At 38.3% G+C, this 18,400-nt stretch overlaps 1 protein-coding gene across 1 annotated transcript in view; it reads right to left on the reverse strand.

Annotated features, from left to right (window-relative positions):
• The window catches only part of LOC306774736 (protein sidekick-1-like), a gene marked incomplete at its 3' end in the record, with an annotated part of 268,973 nt that overhangs the window by 116,280 nt on the left and 134,293 nt on the right, over positions 1-18,400 (reverse strand). The window contains exon 5 of the mRNA XM_079264893.1: positions 14,846-14,979. Within this exon, the coding sequence (XP_079121019.1) occupies positions 14,846-14,979 (134 nt within the window). The remainder of the gene's footprint in view (positions 1-14,845; positions 14,980-18,400) is intronic.

Consider the following 18,400-nt stretch of genomic DNA (forward strand, 5'->3'; position numbering starts at 1 on the left):
ATGCAATGCTTGTCACTCTGACTCAGTTTGTTGTCCATCCTTCAATCACTTCATCTCTCCGTCTGTACACAGGGGTTTTAATTATAAAAGCACAGAGGAACCTCATTACATGGAAAAAGAGAAAAAGTAAAGAAATGGAGTCAAAAATAAGAGATGGAGGAAGCATACACTGATGGGAGATGGGGATCAAGAGAGAGAAATCTATTCCCTTTGCAACTGAAATATAACTGGAATATAGCGATTCCACATACAAGTAGTTAAAACAGAAATTAATGAACACACTGATTCATTCAATAAGCCTCTCTTTAAACACCGCTCATGATCAGTATTTATTTGTAAGGCTGTGAATGTTTATGATATTCATGACAACATAAACAAAGTTGCTACATGTGGGTGATGATTCCAGAGCAATATGTCCACACACAATGTCCAAATGAATCCTAGGTGTATGGTTATAGATAAAGCAGGATAAAATAATAATGTCTACAAAATTTTGGTACTCATTATTCAAGGTTTTTTTTTTTTTTTTTTTTTTTTATAAAGTGGCCCGGTTAAAGTGAATTTTACTGCTAACTGTCTAACTAGACTGATGCCATTCAACTGCTGAACAACAAGGCTTTTTGCAGATCAGCAGGAGTCTACAGAGTCATAAGTTATTACCAGGGATAAAGCAGGAACAAGTTGGATCTCCACATAACAGCTAAATGGCATTACAAGGGCTGCTACAAACTGCCAGCTGATGCCGTGGAGGAATTATTGAAATTGCTGCATGATGAAACTGGGTTGCATGATATACATGGTTTCAGCAATAATTTGGCTATGAGTGCATGTTTAATAGCCACATCACAGAATCTATGATATTATATAGGTAGGTCAAATCAATTCTAATTCCTCATGTTATAACTTTGCTCCACAATGTTGGATAGCAGTTATGTGGAGCACTAACACAGGAAAAGTAGAGTTGTTTTAACGTTCCACGACTGGTTTAGAAGAGAGGTCATCCTACAGAAGAATTATATAGTCCCTTTTCAGCATACTGGATAACCCCCGATATAGAGTCTGAATGCACAGCACAGCTAAATGAGAGAGGATCAAAACTGCTGAAAAAATACTTGGCTGCAAAAAGAAACACAATGAACTGTGTAGATGAGTCAATTTATTCTTTTGAGCATTTGTGAAACCTTTAGCGAGGACAGACTTATTCTCTCAAACTGAGAAAAATGAAGCTCATCCTCCCTTCAGATGCAAAGGACAGTCCATGTAATCTCTGCACTTTCTTGATGCAGTAGTCTACCTGCATGTATTTACTGATCATGCTGACTGAGTTTATGATTGTAGCTTTTGTCCTCATATTGCTGGACACAAAGGGTAGAGAAAGCTGCAGTTTTGCCACACAGCTTCACACTTCTTGTTATCTTCCATACAGCTTTCCTAAACGCTGCTGCGAGTGTTGCATTGATAGATAAGCCTCACTACAAGGAGTGCAGCTGTTATGATGGTATTTCAGTAAAGTGTATAAAAAATTAAATCTTAGGCACAGAAAGGCTTCATCTCCAGCATTTACTGCATTGAAACTAAATGTAGAGCATTTCAGGACAAAAAAAATTTTTTTCCTCTGTTTATTTTAATGCACTGCCCGACTAAAATCACCTCACATTTTTATCTTTCTTTCATCCGCTGTCTTAGCTAAAGCCAATGCAGCGGTGCTCAAAGGTCCAGGAGTATAATAAATAAGTTGTTAATAATGTAACTTTTTTTTTTTTTTGACCATCAATGTCCAGCAGGGTTCTTCAATCTGGCCCCAAGGGCCACTGTCCTGTTGGTTTTAGATGCTTCCTTACGCAAACACATCTGTTTCAGACAAAATGGATTCAACAGCTTGTAGTCAAGTTTTATGCCATGAGCCATTAACCTAAGTCATGTACCCTGATGCAGGGAAACCTTTCAACAGGCTGACTAGGCCTGATATGCATGCTATATATTATTATGCTGCTCTCTACTAAAACAATACCTCCAGTAACTTAGGAAACAGCACATATATTTCCTTCATACAGCGAACTTGTCCTTTGTCATGCAACACATGCTACTGCTGAGACTGCACTTATCAGGCTCTTTCCTCCAGTTTAGGTTTTGTGGGCAGAGATCCTCCCTGCCTGTACAATTAAACTGAAAACAACCCTGTTTAATTTAGTATGTGTGGGGTTTGTGTGACCGCATGAATCACATGTCTGCACTCTGTCTTCACTCTAAATTCTTCTTGTAAAAATATATGATATTATTATTGTCAACTAGAAACACCCAGAGAACGCAGACCTCCACCAGGCCATTGTAATTTTGTTTGGCTGGTGTTAGATTTTTTTTGGTGTTGGATACTCCAATGGATAACTATACAAAATGGCATAAGCTCAGATGTTTGCAGCTGGCCTACACCTGTAAAGAATCGTTAAAAAAAAAAAAAGTCTTGGAGCTGGGAGGTGATCCGGATCGCACCCATAATTGAATCACTTTTTCCTTGTTCTATTTTGGAGATTTCCTGAAATTAAATAAAATGAATTTGTTCTGAAGTTTTGTAGTTTTGTTTCTAAGAGACAGACGCTGCTGAAACCATGACCGCCTCCTTGGAGGAGGTAATAATAACTTGTGCTTCTCTCATGTTTTTCTCACAACCAACAGCTGTTGGTTTCCTTAGCTTGCCAACTTTTTCTGTGCTGGGTTTAAATCGAAACAGAAATGACAAACTGGACTAGTTATAAATTAGGCTGGATTTGATTTAATTGATATGGATCAACAGGTTATAATTGGATTGCATCTTTTAAAGTGTCTTGGATTTCCTTTAGTCAGGAAAGAACTTTTTAAAATCTCATTTTGGACAAGGAGCTTTATTTGGTTGTCTCAAACCAAAAGCATGCACAAATAAAAGGACCAAAATGAATGCTGCTTGCTTTTCAGCAAACTCTTCTGCACAGAACAACTGGAGACAAGACACCCGGAGAGCTCAGATACTGTGGATCAACTACAATCAGAACAGCAATAGGACTCCAACTTGCTTTTTAACACAATCTCTATATATTGTGTCTCATCTAAAGAAAACGGCTGCTTATCAGAAGGTCTCAAATGTAAAACGTTTATCCTTTTTTCCCCCCTCATTTAAGTTGTTTGATTTTTGATTTGGTTATTCGTTTTACAGAAAGAATAAACTCCTCACAGGCAGATGAACCAAGAGGCCTTTTTACATTTTCTGAGCTCTGATTGTGGATTTTGCACATCACACAAAGCTGAGCAAAGCACTAAAAATAATCATGTGATTTCTATAATCATCTTAATTATATCTTATAATAATGAATTAAAATATGCTCTTTCTGAGAACTACAGCTGGTGCCAATTATAGTCAAGTACATGGAGGAGATACACAAATAAAAACGGAAAATTCTGAATATAGGAAGGGACCCTTATACCTAATGGGAGGGAAATCAAACAGACAATTCTGTGAGAACTGTGAAATTGTTGAACCATTTTTCTTGATGTTAACTAATGAAAACTGGCAGCTGCTTAAAAACATTGCCATATTTTCTGCCACTAATTAATTAGGAGCAGCCATGGGAGAGGGAAAGATTTAGTGTCGCTGTTCATTGCATACACCTGTGCATTTTTTAAGAGGGTGATATCATCACATCAAATTAGCTGTTTTCTGTCTTGTTTTAGCTGTCATAACATAAAAAGTCTATCCCACACATCAGTCTGCGTTTTACAGGGGCTTTACCGAAATCTCCCGGGACGTACTCCCCGTCTAACACAAGAAGCTGACTGTCTGCTCAGTTTGAGCACACAGAGGAATATTGTCGCATGGATCATTACGTTGCCATGTTGGTCACCGAGGTTTCTACGGTGTTCCTTGAAGCTTACTAAAGCATGATGCAGCAAATTGCAAAGCCCCTTTATGCGCATGACGAGAGCCACAGCTGGAAACACACGGCAACAGTTCACACAAATGCAGGTAATTCTCTGATCCTGCCTTCCAGCTTTTAACTGAAGGCTGGCAGGTGTCGAGGTCTGGGACATTATGAAGTATAACAACGCACACACAAAAACACACATCCCACAAACATTCCAATTGACAAAAACACTCACAGACTGATGCTCTCCAGAAAGACTAAAATACCTCCAATTAGATGCGCCACAGAGCAACTGGGATTGGACCTGGAGCAAAGGCACACACACACACACACACACACACACAAACACACATACACAACTGCTCAGACACATACGCAGCTAAACATGTGCACAGAAAGAACCACAGCAGGCTCTTGTTTAGGAGTCAGCCATGTGGAAGAGAAACATCTGGAAGGGAGGGGAAATAAAGAAACAAACAAATGACTCAAAGACACATCTGCACAGGAAAATAATGACTCAAACGCAGTCTCTGCACAAAGGCTCTTACACAAGCATATCACAGTGTTCACGAAGTACGTCAAAACCTGTCAGTCATGTGCCATATGCTCAGACTTCACAAGTCTTCATGTGTCTTTTTTTCTTGTTTCATGTTGAACTGCGCAAGTGACATGTGAGCACGTGACAGTGAGTCCATGTGTGTGTGTGTTTTTCTCAGTCATTCTGACATCAGCAGAGCCCGTTCTTCAGCTCCTGACAAACGCCACTCTGAGACTTCTCAGGGCCAGCTTGATGGGAGAAGGGGAAAAGAGGATAAATTGAAAATAAAAAAGGAGACACCAGAGGAGGTTTTAACAGGAGACTGGTGGCGACTCGACTATTCAAGCCAATGAAGCAGCATGTGTGTGTTACAATTACAGCTGCTGATCAAATGAACTGACAGCAGGTTTTAGAAAGTGCAAAGCCCACTGCCAACCCCCCTTCAAAAAAACAAATAAATTAATGAATGAAAAGAGAAAAGAAAAAAACACATTTAAAGTACCTATTTTTTATGTTTCAGGATTGAGTATCTGTTTATGTAATTTGTCCAGAATTTTGAAGCAGTGTTTCTATCCTACCAGTCATGTGCATTGGACGTTTACTCTGTGCACTTTTCTTTCCGCTTATTCATACATTTAATCAGATATTACAGCAATTAACCTATATGTTGGATTTCATCAAATGTTATGTCAATAACAATCTTTGATTCATAATGTTAGCTGATATTTATTTTTTTCACTTTATTTTATTATTTCAATAGAGAGGGCAGAGACCATAAACTGCTGGGACTCGACGGCAACTTGTTAATCTTTTTGTATTGGTTGGACTGGTACACCAAACTTTGGAGCACGTTGTTGGTCAGATAACTGTTGCAACAGATTATGTGTTTTTATGTGTTTCAGAGCTAAACGGTAATGCTATGCTAACAACCAACCGTATTTTGGTTGATGCAGTGTCCTCATATAGGCTGTTTTATTGACCATCAACCAACCGGTCTTTATTAACGTCATGTATTTTGACTGTTTATTTTCAGTGGGCTTTGACTAGAAACTATTGGCAATGATCCGTCAGTGTAGAACAGTTTCCTATTTTACCTGAGACAGAACAGAAGGATGGTTTAAGAGTTTTCTGCTCTGAATGTGTGAAGTCTAGGCTGGAGCTTCCAGAACAGAGATTGGTAATATTTGTAACATGGAGATAAACTGCACAATTCTTTTTCTCACAAAATAGAAACTTTCATTATTTCTCTTCATTTTAAATCACAGGTACTTCTTTGTGTAGCAGTATCTTTGCCCTATGACTCTTACACACTTAAATAAATAACTTTACAAAGGATCTTGCATGCAGTTACAAAGATGCAATGAAAACATTGCCTTTATAATTCATAAAGATGCAGATCAACACATCCCAACCAACATCTGATTGCTGGTATGGAAGCCTCATTCACATGGTTGTACACGACAAATGATTATTAGAAATAGCTTTTATTTGGGTCAAATAAAACTAATCACTACATTTTAAAGTCAAATTGTACAATAATTTACTTAACTGATTCATTACTACAACCTAACGTAAGTTTATAAAGTAGTTAGTAGTTAGATCTGTGAGAGATATGGTGCAAGGCAAAGAATACGCTGTGTTTACCTGGAAAACAGTGGCAGTGTGTCATGATGTGTGTTTTGGTTTGGACTTTTTTTTGTCTTACTTCAGTCTTATTTTGTAGTTTTTCCTGTTTAGTTCCTGTGTGTCTTGTTTCCTGGTCAGCCTTGTTCTTTGTTCATTTGTTTCACCTGTTCTCATTAGTTCATTCACGTCAGCTGTGTCTCGTTTTGTTCAGTGTATTCATACCTTCAGCTTTCTCTTCTCCTGTTTCATTACTTTCCCGTGTCCCAAATCTCCCGTGTTCCTGTGGCTAAGAATAAAAAGCGGCTTGACTCTGCACCCCTGGCCTCGACTCTGCATTTAGGGTCCAAACCTACAGCACTCCCCACGACACAATGAAGGGAAATAAAGCAGTTTTGTACCTCAATGATAAAAATTAATCACTTAAACTCAGTTATTTTAATCTTTCATTTAGTTTCCCCAACTTTTAGCAAACATTTTCATTTAAGAGCTAATTTCTGAAAAAGCAATCAATAAAATCAAGTCTGTATGATCACCAGACATTTTTTATGCTTCATACTTTGATTCAACCACCAACCACAACTGTAAGAGACGTAATCAAAGTCAGACAGACCTTCTTCCAATCACTAAGCTGAAGTAATCAGGCTCAGACTCCCAGACTCTCTAAAATACACACATGCAGTGAATGATTTAGGTCATGAATGTGTGTGAGGATAATTTACTGTGTATTTATGCACATGTAGCAAGTCTTTGCTTCGGCTTTCTAAGTTACCTTTCCATCAGGTTAGAGCCTTTTTTTATGATTGCTTCTCTTTATGTGTGTCCTTTTCCATCACCATGCATCACTTCAAAGACCAACTGGTTAGTTCCCATATTTTTATTTAGCTGAATGGGTTGTACAAAGAAAATCATTAGCGTGCAGTGCTATAAATATTTCAAGACAAACTAGAAATTTTCTATAACTCCCCCTTATGCAAGGGACCTTATTTTAGAAGCAGTTTGCATTAACTTTTGCTTGCAGAGAATTTTTTGGAAGTATGGAACATATTTCAACTCAGATTTAACACACTGCCATTGGTCAGCCTGTAAAAAGAACTGGAGAAAGTTGTCAACATTTTAAAACTGAACTTTGATATGACTGAGAAACACCAAGAGTTACGTAATTTCCTTTAAGTGATTTTGCAAATGGAGACAATCTTACAACTTATGCAAGGACATTTGTTACAAAGAAATATAATATATTCTCTTTTTAATCCAAATCTGTCCATTCTTTTAAAAAGAGAATTTATGAGGCTATCAGGGTCTAATGATAAGATCCTATCAACTGCATTTAGAGACTAAAAGTCAGGACATCTCGGTCTCTGTATTGATTTTCATTTAAAAAAAAAAAAATCATTTTCCCACAGCTCTCAAAGCTTAAGTGAACACTGAATAACTGAAATACTTTTATGAGTGGAGCACTGTTTGCAAGTAATCTCTGAAGCTATTTTTGCCGTTCAGCAATTATACCAAGTGTGACATTAATGCCTTCTCTAAAAAAAGGAAAAGAAACTGATCAAGTATTGAGCCAGAAGCTGAGATAATATTTAAAGTGTGAGAGTAATTATATCAGCATGTACTGTATGCTTCTGCCACAGTTTTCTGCTTTCTTGCTGCTCTTCTTAGATACCCTGCCTTTTTCCCTCCGCTTTACACTGCTTACCCTCTTCTCTCCTCCTTCCTGTTGTCATGCAGACAAAATCCACACATGTGGGATTAAATCCTCCCTATCTCAGGGTTTCTGAGGTCTTGAACCATTTTGAATTGTGTCTTTATTCGGCAAACTGACCTGCATTTGATGATGGAGAGAAATGCTGAGTGTTTTTATTGAATGTGAATGGTTGTATGTCTTTGTGCTTTACCATGAAGGTTCTCTTTAGGGGATGTTTTTTATGATCTGACGTACAAATATACAAAGACATCCACTGCTGTCAAATTAAAAGAAACACAAATACAGACAAGAACAGTTTCCTGAACTATGGGAGGACTGACTGTCATTACTGGCCGTTTTGGGTGTGTATGTGTGTATAACAGAGAGACATAGAGCAAATTTTACAGCATTATTATATGGAGTTTACTTAACTGGAGTATAGATCTTCATCTCCTATCAAAAGGAGACACCCGCAGGGGATTAGTCTTTCAAACACAGAAGTACTGAATCAAACACATTTATCTAAAGCCATGGGAAGAAGAAAGAATACCCTCTATCAAATTTAACATTTAATACATCAGATCTTTGTATAAAATAGTTTTGCCCTTTCACCATCTTGAAATTAGGTAAACCCTTTCAAATTGAAAAAAAAAAAAACCAAAACAAAAAAACCTTATTTGGTTTTGGTTGTTGTTTGTGCCTCCCAGCTCCAATTAACTTTTTTTTTTTTTTTGACCAATGAGCATTCAATTAATGCATAGCATCATCTAGAAAGCCTACACACTGTAAGTATTTTGAAAGACTGTTGATCTATTGTGGCAGCTGCGTGAGATACTAATGATACCTCTGTGCAAATGTAATCAGGCCTCAGGCGATCTGTAAATGATTCACAATTCCCGCCCAAGCTTTGATCTGGAAATAATAAAAAACCCCAGTATTCAGAAAAAGAAAGAGGCCACATATTCACATGGGATAATGAGCATCTTTCTGTAAAAACAGTGAAGTCTACAGCATTATGAAATGATCAAAGCATTGAAACTGTTCAATTCACAACATGTAAACAGTTTGCCGTCAGCTAAATTGTCAGTTTTTATCTTTTATTGTGTAATAAGTCAAAAGTAGGAAGGTTAATGCTAACAAAGCACATTGTTGCCTAACATTATTAACATTGGATAACATGTTAAACTACGAACAGCATTTCGGCAGAAAAACCTTACACCAATAGTTAAGCATGGCGGTGGTAGGACGATGATCTGGGCTTGTACTGAAGTAGTTAAAATGACAACTTATGCTTAGCAGACACTATGTCCAGCAAGAGGACAATAATGCCAAGTAGAACTGCAATTTTACAACAAAACCCAGAACTCAACCTAACTGACATGATGTTAGTTATGTTTAATCAACCATCAACTCTACAAAGAACAGAGGACTAAATTTCCTCCATAACAATGTGAGAAACTATTCATTCATTAATTTTCTGAACCACTTATTCCAGGGTCACTTATTTGCTTATTCCACCCATGCTCACACTCATTCCTAGGGGCAATTTAGAGTGACCAATTAACCTATCATGCATGTGTTTGGATGGTGGGAGGAAGCCGGAGTACCCGGAGAGAACCCATGCATACACGGGGAGAACATGCAAACTCCACACAGAAAGGCCACCGACCAAACCAGCCAAGGAGCGAACCAGCGACCTTCTTGCTGTGAGGCCACAGTGCTAACCACTGCGCCACCGTGCAGCCCTCTGTGAGAACTAATAATGTAATATAAAATAAATGATTACTTCAAATCATTACAGCTAAATGTGGCTCTGCTTCATAACTCTCAGAGTTATGAAATTGTGTATTTGTATTTCCAAAGCATAATTTCTGCATTTTAGCTTAGTTTTAAATAAATGAATCATGGCGTGTGTGTGACATTTCTTGTGATGTTGTTTATCTGAAGTTGTATTTACTTCATTGGCTGTACATAAAGAACATTACTTTGATAAAGCATGAAATCTTTCTTTCTTTCTTTCTCATCCAACTGAAAATGTCATCAATAATGTTATATATTGTCTGTGTAGATAAATAGCCTCAGGAGCTGTTATTTTAAAGGCTGTACTTCCAGTGATTACAGTGTGTGCCTTCTCACCAGGCCGCTGAGCCGAGCTGCTATCAATTGTGGCTGTTGCCACTCAACTACAGATGACAGCCAGTGCCTTTTATTTTCAGCAGACTCGACCAGAGTTAAAGGATAGCAGATAGTGCCTGTGTTAAGTACATAGATCATACAGCTAACTTTCTGTCACATTTTCTATCAGTTCAAGCATTATGAGTTGGCCAAATAAGTTTTGCAATATGAATGCAACTTCCAAATCCAAAAGACTAATCAACAATAATCCTGATATGAACGGGTTGTTTGCCATATTCTCGTCTGCAACCATGACTCACTGCAATATTTCTTTCCATCGCTACCAGTCCTTGTTCTTTCTGGTTCTCGTCTGTGGAGCACAATGCCTGAATCAAAGTATGAAGGAAAGAATAGAAAATAGGTACCTCATTTATTCAGGAGAATTTATGAAAAGAAAAGACAACATTTTTAGAAATTTGACTGACAGCTATGAACCTCTGACTTCAGATCCTGCACAGGCGGCTGAATGGAATAAAAAGAGACAAAAAGACAGACAGGAAATAAAGAGCAAAGATACGACAGGAAGTGTGGAAAAGTGAAGTGCTAAAAAACACAACATTGATGAGTTAATTTAGCATGTGTTCATTTTTCAGTTAACACAGCATACTGCTAATAAAACCCTTTTCACTCAGCTTTTTTAGTGAGCAAACTTTGGCTGATTTCTGCCATTAAAAGTTCCTCTCACCTCACCATGCTTTCACTGTAATGTGTCCAATGTACACACGTACAATTACAATGTCAGTTATGTGACTGTAGCGTCCTTGATGTTGCAAAGACAATTGTTCGTATTGCCTACTAAAACTAAACTGACCAATAACTGTGAAAAATAAAATAAGACTGACTGAAAAAAACCCAAGAATCAAGGTTTGTTGCTTTCATGTTTGATTGTTTGCCATCTGCAAACAGTGACATCTTTCCTTTTAATGTTATTTTAATACTTTAGCTGCCAAAGTCGCAAACTAAGACAAGCACCAAGCCAGAGAACTTAAACCTGTTACCAATTTCCATCGCTAGATGATGGACAAGTGACTCAGTCGTTGGCATTTTGGCCACTGTTAAAAGCAGTTTTTCCGCATTTACAGTCAAACTCTTAAAACTCTGGTACCTAAAGGGTTAACTCTCTCCTCACCCCTGTCCAGTTTTTATTTGATTTTTTCTCCCCTCCTTGTCACCCCTGTCTCAATAACAACCTGTGTAATGCCTTTATAAAGTGAAGGATATTTACTTGGGAAGTATTTAATATAAAAAAGAAAGAAAAAAAAAACCCCATGCATATAAAGTGAAGCAAACACACTCACAGGCACACAGATGTTTATGGCCGGGGACTGATCAGTGAAGCCTAACTATACTCTTAACATTCCTAAAAATACCCAGGGGAGCACTTCACAGAGACAGCTGTAACAAGGTACTGTGCCCATATTTATGTGAATGTGTGGGTCTGTGTGTGTGCATTTGTGACCAAGAATGCCAAAGGATACAGCCCTGTAAAGAGAATCTAATTAAACACTATACAGCCACAAGGGACAGCTCGCTCACTCTCTCCCTCTCATTCTCGTTTAACCACAGTGAGCACTTCAGCTGAAGTGCTGTTAGACAGTAGAGTCAATCCTTGAGACTCCAAGGAGAGCAGATATAGTGAGAAGCATACAGAATTTAGGTATTTAAAAAATAGGCAAAAGCTAAAATTTAACCTTTGCAATTCCTGTTATTGAAGTCTGTTTCTTACAAAATTAGCAAAAGGCTATTTGTCAGAGACAAAATTCAGCTACATATTTGCCTGAATATGAGCTATAGTTGATTTTTACTTTCTTTTGCATTTTCCAAAGAGCCTGTTAGAGTTGCAAGCAAAGAAGGTATTACACCTGGATTAACTTACATAATATCTGAAGTATACTACACTAATTAAACACAAAGAAACACATTTTCCAACACCTCAATTGTCAAAAACTTCATTGGAAACGCAAGGAAAACTGTCCCAAAACAATCGTCATTAATAGTTAAAGTAGTCACAATGTACCACTACAAAATATACATTAAATGTCAGAATATAATGAAGCAACAGCAGCTAAAAACACTAAAACAAAGTAAAACCTTACCCAAACTACCAACGTCAAATTAAGAAAAATAAAGCTCATTTTCTTAAACCTGTTTTTTAAATATGTTTTGTTCTCATCACATTACTTTAATTAGTTAATGTGCATGTCAGATCTGAAACATATCCAAAATAGGTTGAGATAGAGGGAAATGCTATTTTAACAGATAATATCGGCCATTGGATTAAACAAAAAGGTTGATGCCAATATGGCTCAAAATGCTAACTATCAACACCAATATAATGATCCTATGTTACCAGATAATATTAGGTGACAGTAATCATGATTTGGCCCAAAAGCAACATCCATGAATCTCTGAGGAGCAATAATAAGCAGAAGATCTCAAGTTTGGCAATAAATGCATAAGAAAGTGTCCAAAATGTCTAAATGAAATATTTACATTTCTCCTTCTAAAGTGTATTGGAGGATTAAAAATTGTAAGTAATTTTGAGGAATTTCAGTTTGTAAAGGGTGTGTGTGCACAAGCTTCAGTTAAACACTCATGATCTGAGATCCTTCATACAGCTATCATTAACCAACAGAAATCAACATCTGCAAAGTGGTTTATTTTTGACACCGTTCCAGTTCGCAGGCTGAAGATTGTTGCTTTTGCCAAGTCAATGTATGAACCAAGAGCCAACAACTAAGTTGTGCAGCTACCAACTTTTCTTTAAGTCAGTTTACAAAGCAGCAACATCCTTGATAATACTTAATATGACTCAATGATTATATGTGGAAGATTTCTTCTTCTGGTTTACCAAATTCATTTTGATTGATTCTTCCCTTAACAAAAAGCAGTCTTGCTGTATTATGTTAATAACAGCTGCTGGATTTCCAAGCTGAATTAATCAGATCAATAATTCAAGAATTTCTGTTTACTAATTCTTAGGCAGGACCTGCAGTATTTTAGCTTTCAAACAATATATGCATATGTTGCTTTTCTAATATATAAGATAAGTCTCCAATCAGAACTTTATATCTTCTACTGATCCGTCTGCTACATGCACAAAATATTCCCCTAATAGGCTGATGCAGTTCAGTCCATTTTATTTATACAGCACATTTTCAAATACACGATTGCCAGTGTGCTCTACATATTTAAAAAGTGTGTGTCCTTACAAGTGCAGACTGTACTGAGAAATGGTTCAAAAACAGGCTGAAATTTTTCAAGAATATTATTTACATTTAGGTATTTCTGTAACTGGAGGAACACAACTTTCTCTAACATCCTGGATATATAAGGAAGCTTTGAGATTAGTCAGTAATTGCTTAAAATGGAGTAATCCAAATTTGTCTTTATAATTAATGGTTCAACAGCTGCCTCTTTAAAATATGCACAGAAAACACCTGAGGAAAGATGGCTGTTTATTACCTGGTAGACACAAGGCCAACAGTCTCCCAGATCTCTTTAGAGAGATGAAGTGGGACAACATCTGTGGTACAGGACAGGGCTTCTGCTGCGAGGTCATTTCAGAGAGAAATGGTATAGATGGAGGGTTCAAATGTGTAAATGTAGCTGAGCAGGTGCTGGAAATTAAGGGGTCAGAAGAAAGAGTGAAGGACATTTTCACAGACCGTAGTAGAAGTAGAATTTTAAATTTAGGTTAGTAATAAATGCTTAAGCTTTTTTTTTTCCTCTTTGACAGTTTTTGGTATTTAGGCCAGCTATCCTGTAGAGTCTGGTGTGGCACATGCAGCTGGTCTTTTTTCATTATTTGATCTTTCTACATTCTTGCCTGGCTGGTTATGTCAATAAGCTGTGTCTGGACCGGGACCAGATGGATTTCAGTGTAACAACAAAGTCCAAAGTGCTGGTGCAGGTGGATAAAAAGACAACATCAAATCCTTTGGGCTGACATCAGTAAAATGGGTGTCGTTCTTAAACATAGTGGCAAAATAAGCAGCAAGGACATTGGCATTCAGAGGTGTCGAGCAGGATTGGGTTGTTTAAAACTAGGACAGGATACAATAAAATCTAATAAAGCCGTTATACGGTCAGATAACAGCATCTTGTGTGCATATTACTGTAGAAACCATAGAATAAATCCAATCCAGTGTATACACATGCTCGTGTGTGTATCCTGTGACAAATGGAGTACCACTGAGATTCCACCACATTTGAGAAGAACCCAGTAGTTGAAGGGAAACACCACAAGGCCAGACACTGAAGGTGAGGAATATGCTCTGAGAAGAATCGTTGGAAGCTGTATTTCAAGGTGGGAAAGCTAACCAGGCTGTGACCTTCACAAGCCAGCCGCTGCGAGTCCCTCTCATCTTGTGTCTGCGTGAAGGTAACATCACAGCTCTGAGCAGGTAAGCCGACACATCTGGTTCAAACGCTGGAGGAAGTAAGATGGATCTGCTAAATCTGCCAAAAGGTTCACACTTCTCCCAGTATAAATAATTTCCTGAAGAGCTCACACCAGCAGAGAATCGATGGATTTAAAGACAAGTGACAAACTAATTGTAGAACACAATACCTCCCAAAAGACGGATAACAAACCAGCTAAGCCGGCATCATCTTGGACAATGGTTAATGACAAATCCGAAATACTGTTAGCATGGCTGCACATAAATTTAGTTTATTCTTCAATGGAAGGATGTGTGTAAAAATGAAACTGAGACTCAAATCTGTAATGAAGACACTCTAGTCAAGCTCCTTAAAAGGCAAGAAACAAAAACAAAACAAAAAAACAAAAAAAAACAAGGACAGTTTCTGTGGAAAAGAAATCCTTTTCTTTGTGAGACTGAAGTTTATTGCAACCACAGTTAATAAGCAGAACCGTTTGGTCGCATATGGAATCATTTAGTGTCAGCCAAAATGTTTCTTTACCTGAGATGGCCAGGTAGACAGCAGGGCTCATCGCATTCTCTCCAGTCATCTCGTTCACAGCTTCCACATGGTATTGTCCTGCATCCATTGCAGTGGTTGCCAAGACAACTAGCTGATTGTCCAATGTGATTGCTCTGCAGGACACAAATAACACTCAGTCAACATGGGTTTAGAAAACAAAGCACCATAAAGTCAATCATTCCCTCTTTCAACATAGTTCTGTATCCAACAAGAACACTGCTCAAAGTAAGACTGTGTCAAGAGAGGAGTATTTGTTACATGGATAATTCAGATTTCATGATGGGGAGAGAAAATAACATTGAACACAGGCATCAGAAAGCAGGGAGGTTTCAGGAAGCTTAAATAAATCTTCCCTCCTGTCTCAGATTTATATGTGGCTCATTTTGTGTCTCTTTTGTTCTTTTGGTCATTCCCATAGCTTGTCTGTTGTTGTTGTATGTTCTTTGCTCTGATCCATCCTCATTTCACTTTGTACTAGCAGCGATCAATATGACACAAACAAGCATAATCGCAAACGCTGAAAATCTAAAACTGTTCTCACTTCTGCAAATAGATGAGAAACACCCACTTACAAGCTGAATTTCTGAAACAAAATAGGTAGAGCTGACTTTGGAGGGAGGGGGGTTGCAGGAGAGGTGGTAACGAAGAAAACTGAGAAGGGTGAATAAATATTTACATGGCACTTATATTTTTATGTGTTTAAATGTGTCTGTCTGAAAACAGATGCTGGGAGGCAGGATGTTTTTAGTGATGCTACTGGTGTTTTCAACATGGCAGTGGATGGCAACCCCATTCAATATTCTAAATGGGGAGTCGTCACCGAAATAAAATCAATATGGCCAAAAGGGGGAAAAAAAGTCATATCTAATTGAGATGTCTGTCTTTTATCCTTATGGACTGGGTCTTGTTTGTTCTCTGCTGCACACAGGCTGTAAGTGCTGTTCAGGCTGGCAGGACTTCTGAGATGTACTTTTGAAGCCACATAGATTTAATAAAGTAGACAGCAGAGATCAGAAATGTGTGGAGAAACATGCGTGTCCGTATGTTTGAATATGCACAGATAGACGAAGCACGAAGCCCAAGCCAGCACGGTGTCACTGAAACACAAAAGCAGGCAGGCTGCTTACAGCAACCTGAATCAATGCGGCACCATGTGCCAGTAAAATAGAACAGACGTGTCTTACAGACTGCCGACATGTTAAAGTTCAGAATAATTAAATGACATCAGTTTACTTTACAGAGACTTCTACATGTTTCTGTATAACAATCAGATATGGAGATATTTGGAGGCACCTCTGCGTATCTGGCAACAATGTAGACCAAAGCCATCAGCAACCATAGCTGCACTGCGTTCATGTTCAACTGGCAACATGACAATATTTCATTATTAAACCAGAAATGGAGGTGTCAACATGGGCCAAGCATGAGCAGGGGGACTTCTGATCAAACTACATATCAAGAGAAGAGCAGAAGAAAGAAGGAGGAGAGAACAGGAAGAGATGTGTGACATATAAGGTGACTCCTTGCAAACACATAAGAAAAAAAACACTCATGTACACACAAAATCCTTCAAGTTTTATTTTATACTATGTGATTTCCCAGGAGAATATCCACAAGAGTCGGAGATTCAACCCCACCAATGTCACTCTGTGTGCTTTCAATTACATCCACCTGCCCAGCAAAGGATTTAACCAAACCTTTCTCCCATTGTCTCAATCTTCCACAGTGGGGATGGATTCAACATCTACATGGAGTTGCATTACAAAATTCATAGCTGTTAAGGTCATTACCTGAACCCCCCCCATCCACAAGTTAATATTATATTATTAATAATAATAATAATAATATAAAAATAATAATATTATTGAACCCATATCATGCAGATTTATTGTGAGGGTAGACTTGCACTTGTATCTGTGTCTGTGAGGAAACCTCTATGGGCTGGTGTGGAAGAATGTAGGAAGACCAATTAAGTGAGCATGCGAGCATCTTTTCACATTAACTTATCCAAATTATAAACTATACATATGATGTTACTTGTTCTGGCATGAGTTCCACAGGAAACTCTCCGGCTTCGTTTCCTATTAAATGCAACGAAGAATTGAGGAAACTGAGATCAAAGGGGTTCAATTTACTCGTAATTCCATGAAAAAATGAAGCAAAAACCAAATTTGAAAATCTTCATTTGTCCCAAGTCACTGGGGTGTCTACGTGCTTCACGTAGATTGAGATGTGAGTGGCTTACATATGTCTTTTTATTTTAACCGAGTACACAATGCTGTTACTGTTTTATATGTAATTAATTTGACATGTGACTCTGCATTTAATTAAACTGGACAAAATTGTCCTGGCCTTTAATCAAAGACAAACTAAATTGTAAAAACAGCGTATGGATCCATGAGCTTGTGTATGTGTGTGTGTGTGTGTGTGTGTGTGTGTATGTATGTGAGACAGTTTCTCCCAAGGCAAAAGAAATTAAATACAGCAATCAACTACATCCTATCTGCTTCTCCTTCTGCATTCTGTCCAGCATCCCTCATTCCCCCTCAAGAAATGAGAAAAAAAAACAGCCTCCCTGACTCATTCTCTCAAATCCCATTTTCCATTCTCACTCAGATTATAATCTGCACACTGCTTCAATTTTTTTTTTTAGCCTTTTTTTATTTATTTATTTTTTTCTGGCTGTCTCTCCTTCACCCTATCTTCCCTGCTCTTTCCATACAACTGTCCAGGCTTATCCTCCTCTTCACTCCCAATGATTTCTCTGAACCAAAGCAACAAGCCGGATTGGTCTTTCTTTTGAGTGACTGGCCCCTAGACTATACAAACACTCAGGAGTGTCAGCGTTGCAATGACTGCTGAATACGTGCACACACATGGACACACGCTGTGCGTGTGCCAAGAGCTAATTAGCACACAGATGTCACAGGCCAGAGGATGCGTGAGTGAGAATGTGTGTGCTTTTTTAATATTTAAATGTATCTTAATGTGTGTGAGTATGTGCATCAGGTCTGGGGACTGACTCTATTGCCAACAGCACCCACTCTGTCCCTCGTCTGCTCTCCTCTGTCTGTGATAGGCAGCGTGCCACCTACTTAAATCACAATGCCTCTGACACACACAGGCTTGGGGTGCAGGAGTGTGGCCGCCAGGGCAGAAGGAGGGATACTCCACTGTAAACAGAGTCCAGACAGCAGGCTTTTTTGGCAGCCTCCTCTCTAAAGCTTGTGCCAGCCAACCACTTACACATTACACTGCATACGTACTTACTACTCACACAAGCCCACGCACAGCTGGGACCATTCATCGTGCCCTGCCACTGTTGTAACTAGACGTTTACTTTGGTGTTCGGCAGTGGACATGTGAATGCTTTCTTTGTGGCACTGACTGATAGTTAACATGCATGTGTTCATATGTGCTGAATGCTACATTGTGTGTCTGTGGGTCTCTATGAATCCTGAATAAAATGTCTTTCAAGTTGGGTATTTTCCTATTGCAAAATTTACATCGAGTTGAGGTGTTCAGTTTCTTTTA

Source organism: Telmatherina bonti (genome assembly GCF_933228915.1).
Source record: "Telmatherina bonti genome assembly, chromosome: 3".
In the NCBI taxonomy this organism is placed as follows: Eukaryota; Metazoa; Chordata; class Actinopteri; order Atheriniformes; family Telmatherinidae; genus Telmatherina; species Telmatherina bonti.